Source organism: Miniopterus natalensis, chromosome 6, assembly GCF_054644295.1.
Source record: "Miniopterus natalensis isolate mMinNat1 chromosome 6, mMinNat1.hap1, whole genome shotgun sequence".
In the NCBI taxonomy this organism is placed as follows: Eukaryota; Metazoa; Chordata; class Mammalia; order Chiroptera; family Miniopteridae; genus Miniopterus; species Miniopterus natalensis.
In genome coordinates, this window is record NC_142086.1 from 42,634,539 (window position 1) to 42,658,424 (window position 23,886).

General features: G+C 35.5%; 1 protein-coding gene across 5 annotated transcripts in view; it reads right to left on the bottom strand.

Moving 5' to 3' along the window:
* Positions 1-23,886, bottom strand: part of GSK3B (glycogen synthase kinase 3 beta) — a 173,715-nt gene that overhangs the window by 116,767 nt on the left and 33,062 nt on the right. For all 5 annotated transcript variants that reach the window (XM_016199903.2, XM_016199905.2, XM_016199904.2 and 2 more), the window contains one exon: positions 2,269-2,462. In XM_016199903.2, the coding sequence (XP_016055389.1) occupies positions 2,269-2,462 (194 nt within the window). The remainder of the gene's footprint in view (positions 1-2,268; positions 2,463-23,886) is intronic.

A 23,886-nucleotide genomic window follows, 5' to 3' on the forward strand; every position in this document is an offset into this window, starting at 1 on the left:
AGGGAGTGAGTAGAAACAAGCAAGAGGGAATGAGGGAAAGCCACTTGTATATTTCTGGCTTTTGGAACCAGGTTAGTGTTTCACAGATTTTTTTAAAAAAATCAAAAAGAGTGAAGATAAAGTTCTAAGAATGGATAGATACAGACAGAAACAAATGAACCAAACTATTTCAAATGAATAACCTAACTATGCTAGAGGGGGAAATTTAAACTAAAAACAAGCAGAAACAAGACAAAGAACTAATTCAAATATCTCTAAACAGAATATATCAGTTTGACACAGCAATGATAAAATGTAATAAAGTACTCTGGAGTCACACTGCTTGGATTCAAATACTCGCCCATTTATCCATGTGCTAAGTGTGGACTTGCTGGACAAGTTAATTTATGATTTCTTTGTGCATAGTTTGCCTAACCCAAATAAGAACAGTACCAATCTCACAATACTAATGTAAGTCTCAAATAAAACTACTCATGTAAAAATCTTAGTAGATTATTGAGCATATAGTATTTGATAAGTATTTGCTATCATCAACTACTAATCCAAAAAACATTGAGTAGGTGGGTATCCAAGAGACACACATAAATAAAAATGAAGTCCTTATCATAAAAAAATTTGGAATTTTCTAGTGTTCAAGAAATTTAGAATAGGAAAATCCATATGGATGGCTGGAATCATCTGAGAAATTTCATAAAGAATCTGACATGGGTCTTAGATTTAGATAGTAGAAGAATGGAAGTGATATGGGAAGACAATGGGAATCTTAATAAAAGCAAAGAGGCCATAAAGACCAATATAGGTCCAGGACAGTGACACAGAAAGTTGGAAAACTGAGTATTTGGAGATACAGCAAGATTATGGAAGCGCCTGAAAGTACAACTGAAGTGAGCAGGCTTTCTTTTCTAGACTATGGGGAACAATAGAAGATTTGTATGTAGGAGAAACAATATGACCGAACTGAACTGTGGGATTATTCTAGTGTTGGTATGTAGAAGGGATTAGAAGTGAGAAGATCCGGAGGTAGAGTCTTACAAAGTGGTTAAGCCAAATAGTGACAAGAGCCTGATCAGAACAGTAGTGATGAGAAAAGGAAAGAAGGGATAGATCAACAAGGCAGTGGGGGGGGGAGAATCAACCAAGTTCAATAATGATTGGATATGAGGTATGAGAGAATGGGAGGTTTTAGAAAATGGAAAAGTCTGAATGACAAGGTGAATGGTAATGCCATTAGACAGAAAAAGAAAAAAAGGAATGTGAACCAACAGAAATGATTTCCATTGGGTCTTAAAAGTCAGGGTTGTATAAGAAGTCTTGCCAATTTGAGATAACAGTGCAACACTGAGATACCAAGATCCAGAGGGCATTTGGAAACATGGAACTAGCAATTGGGAGAGAGAATGAGAACTGATGGCAAAAACTGTAGATTTTTTTTCTAAAAAGATTAAAATTACCTTTAGAATGTTCGAGACATTCTAGAGCATACAGACACTAGAATGTGTGCTATTTCAGAGCAGTAATCACCCCTTATTTATTTTTATATCCCTTAATGTTTAGCAAAGTTCCTAATAAATGGGAAACTCTCAGTAAAATGTTGCAGAGGTAGGAGTCGTCGAGAAAGAAACAGAACTGCATGGCTTACTAATGGCAAAGCCTTGACTACAGCCCAGGTCTCCTGACTCTCTCCACTATACTATAACAGAGATGACCTCCAAGCATCCATGTACAGGATCCCCTAAAGAAATGATGTAAGAAATTAAAATAAAATGAACTGTGGGGATTGCTGGTTTCTAGGGGCAGATGGAAGAGAGACATAAGAAGACAATAAAGAAAGGTCCTAGTTATGGGGGTGGGGGGTAATGTTAGTGTTGAATCACAAATTCAAAGGAAATTTTTTAAGAAAGGAAGCATAGTCAAAAATATCAAATGATCTTCTGCTAGAGGCAGTGTTTCTCAGGTCTCCTACACCAGTGAGACCTAAGGCAGGGAGAGATAACTTTTTAAAAGTAGAAAGGAAGATGCTTTAATCTATCTTTCACAGTATTTTAAATACATGAATCGCTCATAGCAGTGGTTCAAAAATAATAATGCAATCTTCAGGATACTTTATCTCTTCGAAATACATAACGGAAAATAAAATCACTATAGTAAGTAGTTGAGTTGAACAAAAATATGCACAATAAATGAAATTTGAAGCAAAAAGAAACTGAAAAAAAGAATCATTTACATGTACTGATAGCAACAAAATACATGAAATACTGAACATCTTACCTTAAATCTCTTGTCCTGCAATACTTTCTTGATGGCAACTAATTCTCCTGAATCACAAAGTTTGGCTTGATATACCACACCAAATGACCCATTTCCAATCACTTTAGTGTCTGTATAGCTGACTTCTTGTGGCCTGTCTGGACCCTGCCCCGGAGTTGCCACCACTGTGGTCACCTTACTGCCATCCTTGTCTCCTAAAAGAAAAAAGGTATAGAAAAATGAGAAATGTAAAGAATTAAACAGAGAAAATTGCCAAAGTATACAAATTAAACTATATTCTTTGCCACAAACTATTTTTAAATGTTTATCTTAGTTTACCATATAGAATTACCTCAACTATTTGTTTCAATTTAAGTATTTTTTTAACCTCCATTTATTCAGTCATTCTATAGACCACGCACCATGCTTTATACATGTGATTCTATATTTAATGGAAACACCACCATGATTTTGATAGTACTGTTCGCATATTAAACATAATGGGAAGAAAGGTGGAACCACCAGGGTTTGAATCCCTGTCTATCCAATTCTAAAAGCCCTAGTTATTTCCTCAAGACTTCCTTATTTTACTTGAAAATAAAATATCTGAAGCTGCAAATGTCTAAATATACTAATTCTATTCACACCACTCTGCCTTTAGGAAGGTAAGGCTTTGAGTTCTTTGCTTCTCCATATCTTACTTCTTTTAAAGAAAATAGTGGCACAGCATGGAAGGAAATAGAAAGTATTATGCTAAGTAAAATAAGCCAGTCAGAGAAAGACAAGTACCACATGACCTCACTTATATGTGAAATATAATAAAATAAACTGATGAACAAAGTGGATCCAGAGACATAGAAGCATGGAACAGAATGAGGGATCTCAGAGGGAAGGTGGGGAGGGAGAAGAGGGTGGGGAGAGATTAATCGAAGAATTTATATGTTTATAAGCATAACCCATGGACAGACATTGGTATGGGGAAAGCCTGGGGATAGGATGGATGTGGGGGTGGAAGGGATCAGTGGAGTTCAAAAGGGGACATCTATAATAGTCTCAACAATAAAGATTAAAAAAAAAAAATCATCACACTGTATACTCTAAATTTTTACAATTTTGTCAACTATACCTCAATAAAGCTGGAGGGGTGGGAAATAGTGGAATACCTCTCAGAGAAAGGTCAGATGGGAAAAAGTAACAGGGAAATAATGTTAATTTGGGGATAAGAAATGCAAAACTTAAAAGAAAAAGCAAACCTATTCTGAACTTAGCCTCATTCATAAGTAGCTCACTGGTTCTGGGGTATCATGGGCAGATACCTTCCCTCCCCTAACCCAGGAACAATCCAAAGACTGCAATTCAAGCTCAAAAGCCACTTCCTACTTGGCATAGTTCACTATCACCTTTTTCTCCGAATTCTTAAACTATTCTAAACCATTCTATGCTACCTTGTACCTAATTTTAGAGCTTTAAATTATTCTTTTATTGATTTCAGAATACACACAGATTCTTGTGACCACAATCATTTGAAGTAGCAATTATGATTTGTGCTTCTTCTCTTTCCTGACAAATCTAAAACCAGTTCTCAGTACAATATAAGTCAATAGGCTCAATGACTAAACTACACATTTTCCTGTTTATCCTCTACTACTTTATCAATTTTATTTTTAAGATGCTAACTGAATTCATACTAACTCAATAAAAGAAAAATAATGTAATATTTAACTCTAGATAGCAAGTCAAGTACAAATGAACCTCACATATGAAAAGATAAAAAATATAACCTAGTTTTCCAATGGTTTGAGTGCTTTTCTCCTACCAAATATAAAACTGCAGGATAAATGAATATCCAAATATCAGTGGTATGTTATAACCAATATTTATAGCCATTTAAGTTCACAGAGGTATTAATATACACAAAAGTGACTAATAGGTAGTCTATATTATATTATGGCCAGCTATCTTGAACATATGTCCTTAGTTCCAAGGTGAAACACCCCAACGGGTGTGATTTAGTGAGCACAAATCCAACACCTCTTGCAAAAAGAATAACTCAAATCTTGTCAATACCATCATTTTTATTTACAACAGCGTCATTGCTTTAACTGTATACAAACCCCAGCACAAGCCAAAACATATATAGTAGTTCTCAAAGTTTTCAAATGCTCCCTTCACATCTCACTTCCGAGTAAAATAAATCTTAAATATACTTGATAAAAATATTAAAGTTTAATCTAAGCTGAGTCTAAATCATTATGCTCCATCCCCCCAAAATAGTCTATATTACTTTTGTTTCTGACCTTGTTAACCTTAACTCAATTTTTCAGGTTGACTATAAACCTTACTATAAGTTATTTTCTTCTTTATTTGAAAATAAGCTTGTATTATAGCACTCTTAAAGACAGAATCACAGTCTTTTGAAATTAAACTCTTCATAAAGAGATCTAGAAAGGTTAGATTCAGAAAGATTAAAATTCAAGATAGTGAGTATATTTTCTTATAATCCAATTGTCCCAAAGAAAATAAAAAACAGAAGTGATTTCAAACAGTCTGTGAAAATCAGATTGCAAAAATAAAATTTAAAACAATCAAGAACTATGAATTAATAATTCCACCGAACAAGTTGACTGCAAAACTTCACAGGCCTAATTCACAAAACAAAGCATCACTATTTTTTAATTAAGATAAATTAATGGACTTTAAGAATGACTGTTGTACTCCACAATTTTAATTGAAAACAAAAGCTGCCTGGGATATAATCAAAACTTATACTTTTCCACTGTATAACCATATTTCAATAAAAATAGTAGTAACAGCTTTGTTCTTGCTCCGATAAGAGAATTTAAGCAATGTAAGACTGTGTAATGACTTCCCCTCTTGTCTCCTCTGAGGTTGTGTTTCTAAAAAAAAATTCACATTTCAGAGATATGGTTTCAGAGTCTCAAGAATCAGCCATGAAAGCTATCCATTATAACCCTGGGATTTATTATCTCTTCAACCTCAACTATACTTGGGAATGGCTATTCCAGCATCATGATTTCCATATTAAGAAAATATACAAATAAGATAATTCTGCAAAAATATTAAAAGCAAAGTAGAAAGGTAAACAGGCAAGTCCTATAGAGCTATTACTGAAAGAGACTCTTGAGGCCTCTCAATTTGAAATTGATTGGATGTGGACAAGAACTAATCCTTTCACCTTACTGTACATTTAGTAAAAAAATTACTATCTTAAAAAAAATTAAGAGATTTACTCCCTTTCAAGCAGTTAGACAAACTGCTGAGAACTCTTATGGGCTATACTCTACTGCTATAAAATCCCTAGGTATACTAGGAACAATCGTTCTCAGGCTTTCTACCTCAAGCATCCTGGAATTTTTATTCAGAAATCATCAAGCTAATCCATCAGACTCCTCCATCAAACTACTCCATCAGAGATCTGAAATAGCAGAGCTATAAAGAATGGCAAGATATCACTGTGGATGACTTGGCATGAGCATTAGTAGCACATGGGACAGTCAGCAGCTAGTGTGCCAAGGAAAAGCGTGTCATCACTTGGCATTATAATTTGCTGAGTTAGCAAGTAAGTAACAGCTGTATAAAATTTCACTGTACAAAGAACTTTCCAATTCATTGTTTCACCCACTCTAATATTTATAATAAATGTAGAGGTATACTATTATGTTTACTATGCAAATAAGAAAAGTAAGACTAAGAGAGAGTAACTTGTTCAACAACATAAAGCTTTAGCAGAACTCTTTACTTGCCTCATGCTGCCTCTGCTACATTTTACAACTTTTCTACTACAGCTGAAAGACTAACTTCATATACTATTACTCCTCCAAAGCAGCAGATGTTCCTGAAAATATGATGTAAAAAAATTAGTAAGAATAAGTAAATAATCTTTTACAGTTTTCAGGCCTCAATTATCCAGTTATTAATAGCTAAAGTTCTCTTTCCTTTTTAGACTGTACCTCCAGGGCAGACTTTTTCTTAATCCTCACCTGAGTATATGTTTTTTAACTGATTTTAGAGAGAGATAAAAGGAGAGAGAAATAGTGAAGTGAGAGAGAAACATCAATTGGTTGCCTCCTGCACATACTCCAACAACCAGGGATTGAACCTGAAACCTGGGTATGTGCCCTTAACTGAAATTGAACCCGAGACCTTTCAGTGTACAGGACGATGCCCCAACCAGCTAAGCCACACCAGCCAGGGCTAGAAAGTTCTTTCTAAAGATACTCTGGAAGCACTAGATTTTGAAACGTATCCTCCCAAAAAGTGTATGGAAAACAAAAATGTAAAACAATTGATTCTGTGATGTTCAATCATTTAACACTTGCTACTAGAAAAGGGATAGTTTTGGGTCTTAGCAATAGAGCAGCATTTTAAACTCTGTTACCATGAGACCAAAATACTCATCAAAAGCTAGAAATCACAACAAATCTGCCTCATTTTTTAAAAGAAGTTACCACTTTGCTCAATACTATAACTTCCCAGAATACATGGTATAGTGAGTCTCAAAACCAATTAAAACAAAATTGGTCTCCCCAAAATGCCATTGTCTCCAAGGAGCAACAATAGCAGAACAGTGGGAACAGCTAGGCTCCAGGCCCTCTCTCTGGTCAGAGGACTCCTGGGATCCTCTATTTCAATTAAAATTCACTTAGGTGGTATTAATTCCCTATTATAACTAGAACACAGAATTAAATCCCCTACTGTTTACCACAATAGATAAACCTTAAATATATAAATCACAACAGGCTCCTCATGAGGCAATGAAAAGATGGCCTGTAACACAACAACCACTTTCTATTGAAGGTTGTTAAATATAGAATACAATTTTTACAATAGTCTTAGGCATATCCCTAAACGATATGTGCAGCCTAGCTCTTAATCTCTCAAATACAGGTTTGTGCCTGTAAGCAACACCTTGTGGTTACATTTTTTAAGTCTTCTGAAGTCACTCCTCAAATCAATCCACCCAGAGAAGAACAAATGTTACAACATAACACACAAGGTCCACATCCAAAGTGTGGAGTAAGCACCCAAAAACCAAAGGCCACTTCCAGCATGTTTAATTATTTAGGAATTACCTGACAATGACATTCTCATTTTATATGAGTGATAAATCTCAAAGTTGAACAGACTTTAGTCATTTAATGTTTCTTAAGATCATGAGGTGTGAAAAGGCAACATCTGTAACACTTTTTAACTGAGAGGCTTTTAGAGATGTTAATAAGCCATACTCTTAATGCAAACTTAAAGAAGTCAATGATGACTGTCCCTATAAAATCTTCCTTTAACTCAAGAATAAAGTCTCATGAAGAAATAAGAGAGTTTAAAGTCTGTCACAAAAGCCCAGAGAAACCACATACCACCATCTGTGACTATAAGAAAGATACAAAGTATTTTTATGAGATTTTTGACATAACAATAGTATTAGCAGAGAAAATAGCATTGCCTTTTGTTTCTCTAGCAGGAAGAGAAATACAAGATAGCTCTTTCTAAACACATTTAACAGTATCACAAACACTCTATTGAAAAGTATCCTGTAAATTATTCAAAAGAACCAAGAAAAAAACTATTTTTAGGCATGATTAAGACTGTCTGAAGGCCCAGTCAGCGTGGCTCAGCAGTTGAGCATCGACCTATGATCCAGGAGATGGTGGTTCAATTCCTGGTCAGGGCACATGCCCAGGTTGCCTGCTCGATCCCCAGAAAGGGGAGTGCAGGAGGCAGCCCATCAATGACTCTCTCATCATTGATGTTTCTATTTCTCTCTCTCTCTGAAGTCAATAAAAACATATTTTTTTTAAAAAAGAAAAGACTGAAGGGTAAACACTGTCAAATTCTCAGCCTTTTAAATCAAAGTTCAAACAAGTCTTTATCCTAAGTAACTGGCTAAGGAACTTCTATTAAAATGAAATACTTTCCCCAAAATAAACAAAACAGCTTAGAAACGTGGAATAACATAAAAATTAACAAGCAAAAGAAATAAAAAAGGAACTGAGGTTCACAGAATTGGTTATACAAATTCTAAAATAAATGTATTCTTGTCATGAAATAGGGGCTCTATTCTGTGATGTGGAAGTTCTAGCCACTTGGTGCAAAACTATCAAGAAAAAGGGGAATGCCAACCAAGCAGCTGGAACAAGTCATATCGATCCTGATGATCAATAGCATTATATAAAATAAAAATAATTTAGGGCAATTTCTGTGTAACCTTGATGTGATAAAAATCCCTATAGCAGGACCTTTTCCCCTTAGACCTTTTTCCCTTAGAGTAAACAAAAGCAGAGACAGGGAAAACAAAGTGAACAGATGTGATACATGAGCTGGCTTTTGGAGATGTTTCCTTGTATATCGCTTCTAGAAATAGGAAAACGCAGAATGGCAGAGGATAAAGATGAAACAGAAAAGACTCCAGAGTCCTTGACAGCACAATAATACCACATTTTCAATCACCATGCCAAGAAATTAACAAGCATCAATTCTGAAGAACCAAAAAATTCCCCTTAAAAAAAAATTCAGTAAAGTTTTTGTCCTAAGAGAGGCATAATGGTGTAATATGGGCTCTGAAGTCATACCAAGGTTTGAATCACATATTCTACCACTTAACATCTATAATGTGGAGATAGCTACTACTATATAGGGGTGCTGTGATGATTAAGCAACAGGTTAAATAGGTTTTGTTGTTGTTTTTTAAGTGTATGCCACACAGCTGGTGCTCAATAAATTATAGTTTCTCTGAACTCTGAATTACTGGCAGTGGAAACAGAAAAACATTCTTCTGCTCTGCTATGCTCTTTTAATGTGTCCTACTATAGTGCTTATCACGTTTTAAAATAATTAAGAGTCAGCCCTCACTTGACTAAGAGCTCTTAGGAAAGCCAGACATTATATGAATCATTTACATTGTGCACAGGGTTCAGTACAACGCAGGTACTCAAAAATGTTTACTGCTGAATTTATGTAAGAATCATTCAAGCAGAATTGTTAGGATTTGGGAACTGGCTACTTCATGCTAAACAATAAGGAATGCTTTTGCTTCTTCTTATGCCTGTATTGATCAGATACAGATCTCTACGGATAAGGCATATAGAAAGGCCTTCCAACCAGTAAAAGAGAACAGAAGGCCTACTGAAAATATGGCAACAACAAGCAGCCAAAGCCAATTTGCCACATGTGGATTTACTACAGGGAGGAAAATTACTCTGTTTTATAATCCTGTTACAAATAATTCTGGTTTTTATGGAGCTTCAATATGCAGCACTGGATAAGAACTGGGCAAGGGACACCTTGGAGGTCTGAAATTCAATTTATATAACATATATGTGAGTATATTTCTTAAGTACTATTTACAGTTTGCAAGCACCCTCAGAGCAGACATAAGAATAACCTGGTATAGTTTACTAAAATTGGAAGATTCTAGAAATTTACCCGTAGAGAGCCTAGGTAGGTATGCCGTAGGGTTCAGGAAACTGTATTTTTAATAAGCACTCCCCCTCAAACGATTCAAAAGGCAGTTCCAGCTAACTTTTCTTAAAGTTCCATACTTTAAGAAAAACCAGAACACCATTTAATCCCTACCAACAACCTTGCGTGATGTACTCAAGTTAATCATTTAACAAATGAGAGAAACTGAGGTGTACAAAAAGGTAACCCCTTCAATAAAGTGCACCCGCAGGATTCAGATCCATCCATTAATTATAAAACCTGTACCCTACTACATTGTTTAAGATCACGCCACAAAAATAACATACAGGGGCTGAGGTCCTACAATGAACTTTGTATTTTCGGCAAAACTGAAAATTTCAAATATTTTATACAAGGTTATGATGCAAGTATCGATTAGATACCCAAATTTTTACTTCAAAATATCCATACTCCTTTTGAACTAATTTTAATTTACTCATTTTTTTATCTTTTCTTAAAACCCAAATTTTACTTTAAACCAAACAAACCAAAAACCAGAATAAACCATGCTATATTTTACTTATAATCCATGAACTGGAATCAAACATATCTTCCTTTTTTCTAATACCAGTGAACTGGAATAAAATCAAACCAAGCTCAAAATGAATAAATATTTCACTTGGTCTTAAGCCCTCACTTGAAATAAATAATATCAAGATGTATTTTAGAAACAGGTTTATTTCCCATGAAAGTCTAAAAGGCTTACAGCATATGTGTAAAGAGCTTCATCTTTTAGGAATTTATATCAGAATCTTTAAGTCTTAAATAGGTTTATCTGCTTGATTTACATTTCAGATGAAGGGAGAGTAACTGTACATTGAAATTTTTCTTAATGAGGCTATTACCAAAGAAACAGTACACTATACATAGACAGAAAGAGTAAATGGTAAACTTAGACTAATACTTTAAAAAACACAATGATTTACTGATCCAGTGGTCATACTTCTGGCAACTTCCATCCTGAGAAGCCATGAATCCAGAAGAAAGCCAGAAAATAGCCTTTACAAAGCTGATATATTTTATTCCAGTCTTTAGTAAGCATAATATTAAAAGCAAAATTTAATGGATTAGGTCTGTTAGGTCTGCCTTCTGACAACCCAAATTCCTGCAATGTAACAGCTCACTCAGTCTTTTCCCTGAACTATGCACTTAAATTATCCCCACACCTAAATCCAAAATGATTTTCCTATACAAACTTACATACATTTTTTACATGCATTTTAAAGTGATGGTTACAAACCTAAAATGTTCAGGTAAACTGCAAGTAGAGGTAGTGGGAAAAGGGCAAGAGGGGATTTGTTTTCTCCCAGAAGACTTGCTTACTCTAGGTTGGTTCTATTGCTTTACTAATTAAAATTTAACAATGTGGATGAAAAAAGGGTGCTACAATAAATCATAAATTCCTAACTGGGCATGTCATGGTGGGTAGTCATGCCCCAGGGCTATAACTTCTTTAATGAAAGGTTTTCAAGCAAGCCCTGTCCATCGTTTTTTGCGTCTAGGTTAACACACCTTTGAAATGCTAGAATACCTCTAGAAGGCGTAACCACCTGCAAAGAGAGCACACCACACACCATCATCACCCATCATCATCACAAGTAACATATCTATGGAGCACTTAATATGTTTACAAACATGTTTAGACATAGGAAAGAGTCCTGTGAAGGAGGCAGAGTCAATACTAAACCAAGGAGAGAACTGAAGCTCAAGAATTAAGTAAAATTGCTCAAGGTCAGTAATAGTGAAAACTACAACTCAGGTCATCCAATTCCCAAGTTTAATACACTTTCTAATGCCTATAAAAATGGAAGTGAATCAAGCCATTTATTTCTATTCCAAAATAAATCTGTAAAAATAATTCAGTCCAGTATAATCACACATTTTAAGTAATGTCCTCAAACCTTTTAATATAAAGACAAAATACCTTTTAATATAAACTACTTCATTCAGCCTGAGAAATAAGGCTCCAGAGGAACAAATCATCTAAAATGAGTAAAAGGAGAGTCAAAATTCCCGAGGAAAATCAAATCAGTGAACTGATAACAAACACTTAAGCACTTGAACAGATTTATCAGAATACAAAGTAATAATCCACTGGTTAACCACAGCTGCTACTTTTGCAGGCACAGAAGCAGCACTGCCTTTTTTTCTTCTCTTCTCTTTTCTTTTCTTTTCTTTTCTTTTCCTTTTCTTTTCTTTTCTTTTTTTCTGGACTGGTTTATTCTAAATAAGAAACATACTGATTGGGGACTGAAAAGCAGGGAAGAGTGATTTTTTCTAATCAATAAAGAAAAAAGAACATGAAAACTAAATTTCTAATCACAGTTTTAGGAATCTCTTGTTGATCCGGCTAAACTACAATACTTTACTTTCTATAAGTTTAAAGATGACAGAGCATGTTTGCTTATAGTAAGAATAAAATTTATTTTTAAAAAGCACCCCTAATGTATAATATTTGGGTGGCGGTTGCTGTCCCACATCACAAAAAAACAACTCTGATGTCTGTGCATATATAAATACCAAGATACCACACTGTTCCTCATTCCCAGTTAACAACTTCTAAAGATATCCAGCATCAGTTACTGACCAACACAGGGATGTTTAATCCAATACACTTTCTTATCTCCTTCTCTCACCCCCAACAGGAATCACATTGTTATCCTCTCCCCCCACTTCCTTAAACCTGAATTATTATACCAATTACATCCACCTCAGGTAATACCCTAGGTTACTTCTCCTTTTTCTTTCTCTTCTAAATCTTGGTTACCTAAGGAAACTTTCTCTCCCTTTTCCTTCCCTACTCTCTTCATCCCGCTCAAAAGTTAAAAAAACAAGCAAACAAACAAAAAATCACACACACAACTGTAACATTAGCTGGTAAGCAAAAGAACAGCTTGAGTTGAAAAGCCAATGCCATCAACCTACAAAGCTATTGAAAAATACTCAGATCTGTCAGCCTCCCGAAAGTATCTATTCCTTATCTCCCTCAGATTAAATCCCTTTATCCATCAAGTATCAACATCCAGGAGAATCTTAACTCTTTTCTCTTCTTTTCTTTTCTTTTCTCTTTTCTTTTCTTTTCTTTTCCTTTTTTTTCTTTTCCTTTCCTTTCCTTTCCTTTCCCTCCCCTCCCCTCCCCTCTTCCTTCCTTCCTTCCTTCCTTCCTTCCTTCCTTCCTTCCTTCCTTCCTTCCTTCCTTCCTTCCTCCCTCCCTCCCTCCCTCCCTCCCCTCCCTTCCCCTCCCCTTCCTCTTTTTCTTCTTTCCTCTCTCTCTCTCATTTTAATATATCTTTATTGATTTCAGAGAGAGGGAGGGAGAGGGAGAGAGACAGAAACATCAACGATGAGAGAGTCATTGATCAGCTGCCTCCTGCACACCCCCTGCTATGGGGGATCTAGTCGGCAACCAGGGCATGTGCCCTGACCGGGAACTGAACTGTGATCTCTTGGATCATAGGTCGATGCTCAACCATTGAGCCATGCCAGCCGGGCTCAGAAGAATTTTTCAAAACTCTTCAGGGGTTTCTAGTTTTGTTTAATTACTATTCCTGCAATATTATTATTTTCTATTATTTTTTTCACTGTAAATATGTAGGTATCTGAGTTCATCTGACTTAGTTAGGCTTTTGTAAGGTAGTCTAGGAACTTAACCATCTTTATTTTACATATTTTCAAAACTTTCAATGGAAAATATGTCCTAAGTTCCAAAACAACTGATGAACTTTTAGAATAGAACCCTTTTACAGGATAAGGCCTTTCTGCATAATCTGGGGGGGGAAATACACCTCAATTATTATGGATTAACTAGTTAAACTGTTGAAGTAGAAATGAGATAGGGTACCTCCTCTATAAGCTTTACAAGATTCGTTTTAATTGTGAAAAATAAAACAGCCAGGTAATAAGTAAGAGTTCTGTCATTAATTCCATTTCTGCAAAGGACACCACACATTTTCAAATAGTGATTAATTTTTAGTTTACATTTACAACTTTATAGTTAATAAGAAATATGCCTAAGAGAAAAATATATAAAATAACATTGTTCCAACTGATTTAATTAGAATCAAATCCATGCTGGTTTTCATATTTGCCCCTCTTCCTACTCCTAGCTTAACAGTCCCCGACACTCACTCCACGAAAACAAACTTTATAGATCCTAGCAATGCCATTCAAATAGGGCAAATCCCAGGCCCATCTCTTCACAGAGGAACAGTATTGACAGAACAACTGGGTCAATTCACAAAGCAGAGTCCACTTAGTATTTCTCCCAACAAAGCTCTGCTAGAAGAGATGCTAACTGGGCTCTGTTAAATAATGGCCACTGGAATGACACATTCCTACACTCACAGTGGGACTATAATAAGAATTGGCTCCAACTACCACTGCTTAAGAGATATTGCTGATCTTCTTGCCTAGTGAGTCACAGAAGAGCACACTGGGACACCCAATGGCAGGGCAGAGTACTTCTGACACTCCTGACTCATTACTTACAGTATCAGAAGCCTAGAGGATTTAAAGGTAGAATACCTTTTTTTGAAAAAGAACTTTATCCTTGGGAAACACCTACATGTCAAACTTTGCCCTCTGCAGATGGTCTTTGTCATCTCCTACTGTTTCTTATTTGAGCAAATGAAAAATCAGGACAGGACCAGCATAAGGCTGCCAAGAGCAACTGCAGGCTAAATTTTTTTTTTTATATACAATTATCTCCAGAATCTGCAAAAGCACTAGAACATACTCTTTTTTAAAAGAAAATGAGTGAAAAGTGCCATTTAAAAATGGGAGAGGAGAGTCACTTCTATACTTTTAGTACTTGGACTTTAATAAATCATCTCTATGTGGCTTTATTAAAATATTAATTCTCATGTGTTTATGCTATACACACCCTTTCTATTTTGTAAGTATTCTCTCATATCAATGTCACACAATAGGCTCAGTGATAGAAAATTTTCAAATATCTTGAGAATAGAAAAAGAAAAAATATAACAGTACAATTTTTGGTTCAAATACACGTGTACTGTCATTATTAATTCATCACATGCTGAATAAGCACTATGTGTGAAACAGACAGGTACTATGCTAGAAACTGAGGCCACAGTTAAATGAATACGACAAACAAGGCCCCTTCCTTCATAGAGCTTTCTGTTCAAAGAAAATGCACTAATGAAATCTGCATTCATTATTTATTCAAAATCTGGGTTTAGTATCTCCTATAACTTAATAGAGCCAGGTGCCTTACTAATTATTTTCACATAAAATACTTCACGTAATTTTAACAATCCTGTAAAATGCATAAGATTACCTACATTTCACAGATCAGGAGACTGAGGATCCAGGAAGTTGAGAGACTTATTAGAGATCAGGAATTAATAAGAGGGCCACATTTGAAAGAGCTGTTTTAACTCCAAGTGTAATTCCAATACTAATATATCAATCAATCTGCTTCTAAGAAAAGGCCAAACAAGAAAAGGTACTACTGGATGCCCAGATTATGAAATTAACTCACGTGTAGAAATAAAATTCCAAAAACCTTTAAAATGCTTCTGGCGTGAATATATGCAAATAACAGGACCAAAATTCCAATGAAGACTTTTCTGTGTCCCTCCAATACTCCATCTAATACAGCCCTCCATTCAATGTACATTCATGCTTCATAGATTAAATTGTTATTGTTATATGCCATTGAGTCAGCAGCTCTGACTCCTGACAACCTTATGAATGAATGATATACACCATGTCCTGTCCTAAACAGCTCTGCTCAGGTCCTGCAGACTCATGCCTATGGCTTCTTTTAAGGAGTCAATACATCTAATATTTGGCCTTCCTCTTCTGCTTTCTCTTTCCTACTATTATTGTCTTTTCCAAAAAACCCTGTCTTTTCATGATATGCCCTTAGTACAACAGCTTCAGTTTTGCCATTTTATATAAATATATAGCTATATAAATATATTTATACATAAATACATAGATACATAAATATGTGAACTACATTGGTATAATTGAGGTAAGAGTATATAAAAGAGGATTATAGAATGCAATGGAGCCCATAATGTAGAATCTAGAATCTGATGAGGGTTGATTCCTCTCAGAAAGTGATATTTCAGTTGAAATTTCAAAGTGTATAGGGGAGGAGGGGATAAGGGGGTGGGTAAAGATAATAAAGGCATGAAAAAAGAAAAACGGTGAAGGAGTTTAAAAAAATATGGGAATAAAATAAGGGTAATAAGTCACAAAAGACTACATATTGCATGATCCTGTTTATATGAGATGTCCAAAATAAACAAATCTATGGAGACAGAAGGTAAATTAGTGATTGTCTATGGCTGTGGGGGTGGGATTGGTGGGGAGCAAATGGGAAGTGACTGCTAATGGGTAAAAGACTTCTTTTGGGGATGACAAAAATGTCCTGAAAGTAGATTATGGTGATGGTTGTACAACCCTGAAAATATACTAGAAACAACTGAAGTGTGCATTTTTGATGAGTGAACTTTATGGTATGTAAATTGTATTTCAATAAAGCTGTTAAAAATAATATAAAAATATATCCTCCCTAAAAAGATTCCAGGAGGAGGGGGTGGTTAAAGCACAGTGAGAAAAAAAATGGAAAAAGTGAAATGAATCAGTATCACCACTATTTTTCCCCTAGTAACTACGAAAGAAAAAGATAATAGTTTTTTAGTTACCAAAAACTGAGCGTCAGCAACTAAACAACAAATAAACAGTTTTTGCTATAACTACGAAAGAGGGAAGTGAAGAGGGAAAAATTGAAAACACTAAAGCCACAAGCGGCATGGCATGGCTCCTAACACTCCCAGAAGCAATTCTGAAGGAAAATGGTGAACAGACAAAATACTGAGAATTCTCTATGACAGTCCTTGAGATGGTAAAAATTGAAATATAAAAATGCCATAGGTTGCTATGGAGGGTGGCAAAGTAAGGGAGGGAAGGTCCAGGAAAATCTACAGCTAATGCTTTTTCCCTACAAAGTCCCCTCTGCATCACCTGTGAACCTCAGCAAAGGCAGAAAAGCCACCATCTTCCAGGATAGTGTACTAAGTTGAAGGAAGAAAAAGCAGCCCACAAAAGTGGAATGTATGCAAGACTCTGGTAGTAGAAAAGATGTTCAGAAAGAACTGCACTAGCTAGGGGAATTCTCTACCCCAGTGCCACACCCCTCAAGGCTACAGACAAATGAATTAAAAACAACAGCCAATTTCTCAGAAGACAAGGATCTCCAAAATAAGGTGAAAAAGAGAAAGAATTCAGAGATTGAAGTTATATCAAAACAAACACCTGGAAAGAGCTGCTCAATTTAACCATAAGAAAGTTGAAAAAAATAGCACAAACACACTATTAGAAAAACATGCAAAAGTCAAACCAAGAACTGTATTTGGAAGAAAGCAATCTAAAAATCCAGAAAAAATTACTTCCAAAAGTTTAGTGCTACAGAAGAACTTAATAAGAACACAATATAAATACAAGAGTCCGAAGATAAGATCAAAAAACAACAGAAAGATAAAAAAGGAAAATTGTTTTGGTCCCTGTATTGGTTTCCTATGGCTGCAGTAACAAATACCACAAACTGAGTTGCTTAAAACAACAAAAATTATTCTCTCAGTCCTGGAGACCAGAATCTGAAATCAAGACGTTGTCAGGGCTGCACTCCCTCTGCAGGCTGTAGGAGAGAATCTATTTCTTGCCTCTTCTAGCTTTGGTAGAATCCACATTAGTTGATTTATGACGTCTCAAAGATACATCTTCCAATCTCTGCCTCCATGGTCACACAAAGCCGCCTCCTCTGTGCCTGATCTCTTCTGTGTATCTCTTCTTTTTTTTCAAGGAAGCCTTTCCGTTGGATTCAGATCCCACCCAGGTAATCTAAAACGATCTCATTTCAAGATCCTTAATTTAACTGCAATCTGCAAAAACCCTTTTTCCAAATAAGGTAATACACTCAGGTTGCTGGAATTTGACATGGATATCTTTTGGGGGAGCATTTTTTGGCCTACAACAATTCACTATTTGTTCCTTAGCTTAGCAAAACAACCATAGCTCTAATAAATAAACTAGAAACAGCAAAGAACAGAAGAGACTTGGTGAAAAATTAATGCACAGAAGGAAATCACAGTAATTCAGAAAGAAACAATGAAGAGATTAAAGTAATTGTGGACAAAATAATAAACGTAGAGAACAAAGACAAAGAGAACAAAGACAATTCAACATAAGGATAATTATTGCTCTAAGAGTAGATTCCAACACATGAATAGAAAAAATATTCAAAGAATCAAATTTCCCTGATACTCAGCAACTATATCGGCAGGACAAAATGATACAGTGTATATATACCAGAAAAAACTGACTCAGAATGATCCAAATATCCTGGTGAAACTCAAGGATAAAAAACATTCTATCAGGCATCCAAAAAAAAAAAAAGTAGTAACTAACTTATGGGGAAGGTGGCATGGATGAGGGGTATGAGTGTAGGGTTAGGGACCAGAGTGTTCAAAAGTATAATGGGAGGTCTGAGTGTGCAAAAAAGTTATGAAATAATTTTATTTCAACACTTCTCAAAATATTTCTAAAACACTTTGTTATCTAACAAACAAAAGACAGACCATAACTAATTTAGCAGTTTCAAATTTTCACTAAAAGAACAATTGTCTGAAATGAAACAAAAATTTCCAGAAAAGGTAACAATTTGAATTTTTAAAGCAGCCCACAAAAATATAGTTAACATTGGTTAAATGGGCCTTAGTACTAACGGTACAAACCTGAGTTCTGAGTCCAGGAAGTAGGACTCTCTAGTGAAAAAAGGTTGAGGGTAAAAAATAATAAGGAGCTCATTTGAGTCCCTGGGTAGCCAGTTTGTTTTCTGACGCTGCCATATCCTGTGCCTCTTTCCCCATGCCAGACTCATGCATTCAACAAGGGACAGGGGCTGAAGTGGGAGGAGAGATGGGAAAATAGTATTTATTAAACACTTGACAATAAGTACAGTGTTAGATATATATTTCACTTACTCCTACCAATCCCACAATGCAGTTATCATCATCCCTTGTTTCACAGAGAATATTTAACTCTAAGTCTATACTTTTCCACTAACTTCTTCTAAAGCAACCTATTCTAATTAAATAATTGTATAAGTAACCATTAAATGCACTGTTTATTTTTCATCAGTTTTTGTAGAGTAAGAGCTCAAAATTTCTTGGGTGAATGAATGAATGAGCAAGGAAAATAAACTCAAGTACCATCTCCTCTGTGACCTTTCCTAACCATTCTAAACTACAATGACTATTCCTCCTTCTGGAGTCACACTGACTGTCTCTACCTGTGGTGTCCAATAGAACAGTCACTACATGAGGCTACTGAACACTTGAAAATGGTTAATCTGGATTGAGATTTGCTGTAATACATAAAGATTTTGAAGACTTAGTATAATAACAATCTCAGGTTTCTTATTTCATTTTAATAATCATAATTCACACTTGAACATGCTCCATTAAAAGAAGACATCAAAAGAGCATTTTTTAAAAATTGTGCTAGATCAACTAGACACCTACATGCAAAAATGAATAGAAACTGAGCTTATACCTTTCACAACAAATTAACTCAAAATGGATCAGAGACCTAAAGTAAAACGCAAAACTACGGAACTTCTAAAAGGTAACAGGAGAAGATTTAGGTGAATTGAGTTTGGTGGTGAGTTTTTAGATACAACACCAAATCACAAATCCATGAAAGAAAAATTCATAAGTTGGACTTCAATACCTATCTCATAAGTGACTTGTACTCAAAATACACAAAGAATGCAAAACTCAACAATAAAAAAACCACCCCATTTAAAACAGGCAAAAGACTTGGACAATTCACCAAAGAATACATACAGATGGCAAATAAGTGTATGAAAAGATGCTCAACATCTTTTGTCACTAGAAAACTGCAAATTAAAACAATGAGATACCACTACAACCCTATTAGGATGGCTAAAATCCAAAACAATGACAATACCCAAGGCTGACGAGGATGGGGAGCAATAGGAACTCTCACTAATTGCAGGTGGAAATGCAAAATTGTACAGTCACTTTGAAGGATAGTTTGGCAGTTTCTTACAAAACTAAACACTCAGCGTACAATCCAGCAATGGCACTCATGGATATTTACTCAAATGAGTTGAAATATGTCCACTCAAAAACCTGCACACAAATGTTTATAGTAGTAGCTTTGCTGCTATTTGACAAAATGTGGAAGCAACCCAGATGTCCTTCAATAAGTGTAAAGATAAATCAAGCCTTGGTATATTCATACAATGGAATATTATTCAGCAAAATAGAGAAATAACTATCAAGCCACAAAAAGATGTGAAGGAACCTTACATCCATATTGGTAAGTCAAAGAATAAAGTCTAAAAAAGGCTTTACAAACTGTATGATTCAAATTATACAACACTCTGGGAAAAACAAAACTATAGAGATACACAGTAAAAATATTTGCGGTTGCCAGGGATAGGAGGGGAGTAGGAATTAACAGGTGGAGCACAGATAATTTTTAGGGCAGTGAAACTATCCTGGATAATATTATAATGACGGATACATAACATTTCACATTTGTCAAAAGCCATAGAACTATCCAACACAAAGAGCAGGCCTTAATACCAATTATAAATAATAAAAGAGGGACTTTAATTAATGACAATGTATCAATATTGATTCATCAATTTTAACAAATGTACCACACAATGCAAGAGGGAGTGTGTGAAAATTCTGTGTACTTTCTGTTCAATTTTTCTGTAACTCTGAAACTGTTTAAGAAATAAATGCATTAAATAAAAAAGAAAGGCATTACAGCACAATGATTCTAAGCCAATTGAGTGTAATCACTAGGAAAAATACGAGGGAACAGAATAGTTTGAGTTTTTATTCTGCTTTGCTTTTGTTATCTTCTTATAGATGCCTGGTCCCTACCCCCAAATCTAATAAAAATAAAAACCTTTGGTAGGACCCTAACATGTATACGTTTATAAAAGTTCCGGGGTCTACTGTCAACATGATGCAAAAGAGCCAGAACTTGTGAGTTAAACAGATGGGTCTGACTGCTGCTTTGTATTAACTAGAACATAGCATAACTTCTTTGTGCCCCAGTTCCCTCAAATGTAAAATGAGAGGGTTAAACTTGACAACTTGACAGAAAAGAGCATGAACCAAATACTACAGTCACTTTCAGCTCAAAATTTCTTTCTCAACTATATGAATATAACTTTGAACTAAAGTAATTTCTAAACCACAAACTCCTTTACTTATCTTAAACCTAATGAAGATAGACAAACAGAACTTTCATTGTTTTAACTAAGGAGATACAAACGACAGCCAAACTGTCTTACCTGATCAAATAAACCAATGCTTTTCCTACCACAATTCTATCCCCACAAGTACAAGAGTAATTTAGTCTTTTGCAGCTGTTTGAGGCTTTCAAAAAGATCATCAAGACTGTAAGATAAGAATCTGAGATAACTGTAAGAAATCAGATACATTCAAGAAGGCAATCCAATAGATAGGATGCCATTATCTCTTACTGGTAGCAAATTTCCCATATTTCCTAACATTCACGTGAGCAAAGGACCAGCACACACTAAATCCAATGCCAGCATGGTTCAATTTCCATGTCTGAACATTGGTCTAAGCATCATGCTGAATGTGAAAAGTCTCATCCTAGAAAACTAAAAATTATCATCTATCCTCAGCACTTAGTACAAAAAAGAGCACCCGTGTACCACATAGCATTGTATATAATAGACAATCAAGTATTTTTCCACTTATAGTTATCTAATAGTTGTTGAGCATTTACTATATGTCAGGTAATATACTGAACAATGGAATAGAATAGTGAACAAAACCAAGTCCCTCTTCTCATGAAGTTCAGACTCTAGTAAGGAAGATAAACTAATATATGCCACATGGTAATATATGCAATTTTTTAAAATAAAGCAAGGTAAGGGGTAGGGTATTTATTGACTGGGAGGAGCCACAAGAGAGCCTTCTGAAATGATGATAAAAATGTTCTATACTTAGCGTGATATGAGTGAGTGGTAGTGTATTCACTGAATTTTGGACTTAGGCTTTATGAAACCTGCTGTATATAAATTATACTTCTAAGTGTTTTTTCAGCTGACTAAAAGACTGACCCCTGCACTCTTATGTTCACTGCAGTGTTATATATAGTAGCCAACATATGGAAGCAACCCAAGTGTCCATCAATAAACAGGGTAAAAAAAGCTGTGATACACACACACACACACACACACACACACACACACACACACACACACACACACTGGAATATTACTTGGCTGTAAAAAATAATGAAATCTCACCATTTGTGACAGTGCGCCCGCGCGCGCACACACACACACACACTGGAATATTACTTGGCCGTAAAAAATAATGAAATCTCACCATTTGTGACAGCATGGATGAACCTAGAAAGCATTATGCTCAGTGAAATAAGTCAGTCAGAGAAAGACAAATACAGTATGATTTCACTTAGAATATAAAGAACAAAATAAATGAACAAACAAAACTGAAACACACTCACAGACACAGAGAGCAAACTGGTGTTTGCCAGAGGGGAAGGGGGATTAGGGGACTGGGTGAAAGAGGTGAAGAGATTAAGAAAAATTGGCAGTTACAAAACAGTCATGGGGATGTAGAGTACAGCATAGGGACTATATACAGTCAATAATATTTTGATAACTATGAATGGTACCAGGTGGATACTGGAAATATCGGGGGAATATACTTTGTAAAGTATAGAACTGTCTAACCACTATGCTGTACACCTGAAACCAATGCAAAATAATAATGAAAGTAAACTGTAATTGAAAAATTAAAGAAGCAAAAAGAATTTTAAAAAAAAGACTACCTCACCCCACTCCAAAGACGATTTCCTCTTGATTACCACAACTATTAATATATTCTCAGGTTTAGGGGCTAAATCCTCATAGCTAAATAAAATTACACCTTCTAGAACCACATGCATTATTTTATGTTTCATTATATATATTTAACTTTACAATATGTTTACCTCTATTATCCCACAGTTCTACTCTTAAAGCCAATCATTTAATAAGCACCTACTGTACCTAACATACAAGCTAGGGCAAATGAAAACCAAACTCTTGCCTCTACTGACACAAAGATAAAAACAGAATGGTTTTAAAAAGGAGTTGTATAATTAATCATGAATGATAAATATTTAAAGGAATATATATGTCTTTTTTAAAAAAAAATCTATAGCCTGGCCAGTGTGGATCAGCTGGTTGAGCATCGTCCCATGCACCAAGAGGTCACCAGTGTCATTCCAGGTCAGGGCACATGCCCAGGTTGTGGGCTCGATCCCCAGTAAGGGACGTGCAGGAGGCAGCAGATCATTGTTTCTCTCTCATTGATGTTTCCCTCTCTCTCCCTCTCCCTTCTTTTCTCTCTAAAACCAATAAAAAGCACATTTAAAAAAAAACAAAAACCCTTATTAAACTATTTAGTGCTTCCTTTCCCCACTGACCCGAAATGCCAGACAGAGTTTCTGTTTTAGAGAGGAACGCAAGAACTGTGCACTCAAACCACTCAGTGATCCATTAAGAGCAAGTCCAGCATAGTGACCAACAGTCCATCACTCCCTACCAGGAAGAAACACCCTGCAGTAAAGAGTCAGAGGAAATAATCTGAGAGCCAGAAGAGTCATTTCAGTGGAGTGGAGTGCTAAGGGTTACTGCAGCTAAATTAAACTAGAGGATACAATCTTTGTGAGGAAGAAGAAAATTAGTGGGCCAAACACTGAAAAGGTCTAATAGGACTTAGGATACTCTAGGCAGAATGAACATAAAAAGAAGCACAGTAGTTAAAAACATATGACAGCCAGAACAGCTAAATCCATAGAGACAGCAAGCTGATTGGTAGCTGCTAGGGGCTTGTGGGAGGAGGGAATTGGGAGTTAACAGCTGACGTGTACAGATTTTTTCTTTTGAGGTGATGAAAATATTTTGGAACTTGATAAAGGTAGTGTCTGCACATTGTGAATACAAACATGCCACTGAATTGTACAGTTTAAAGTGGTTAATTTTTTGTTACATCAATTTCATCTCAATTTTCAAAAAACATATGACAGGAAGAAAAT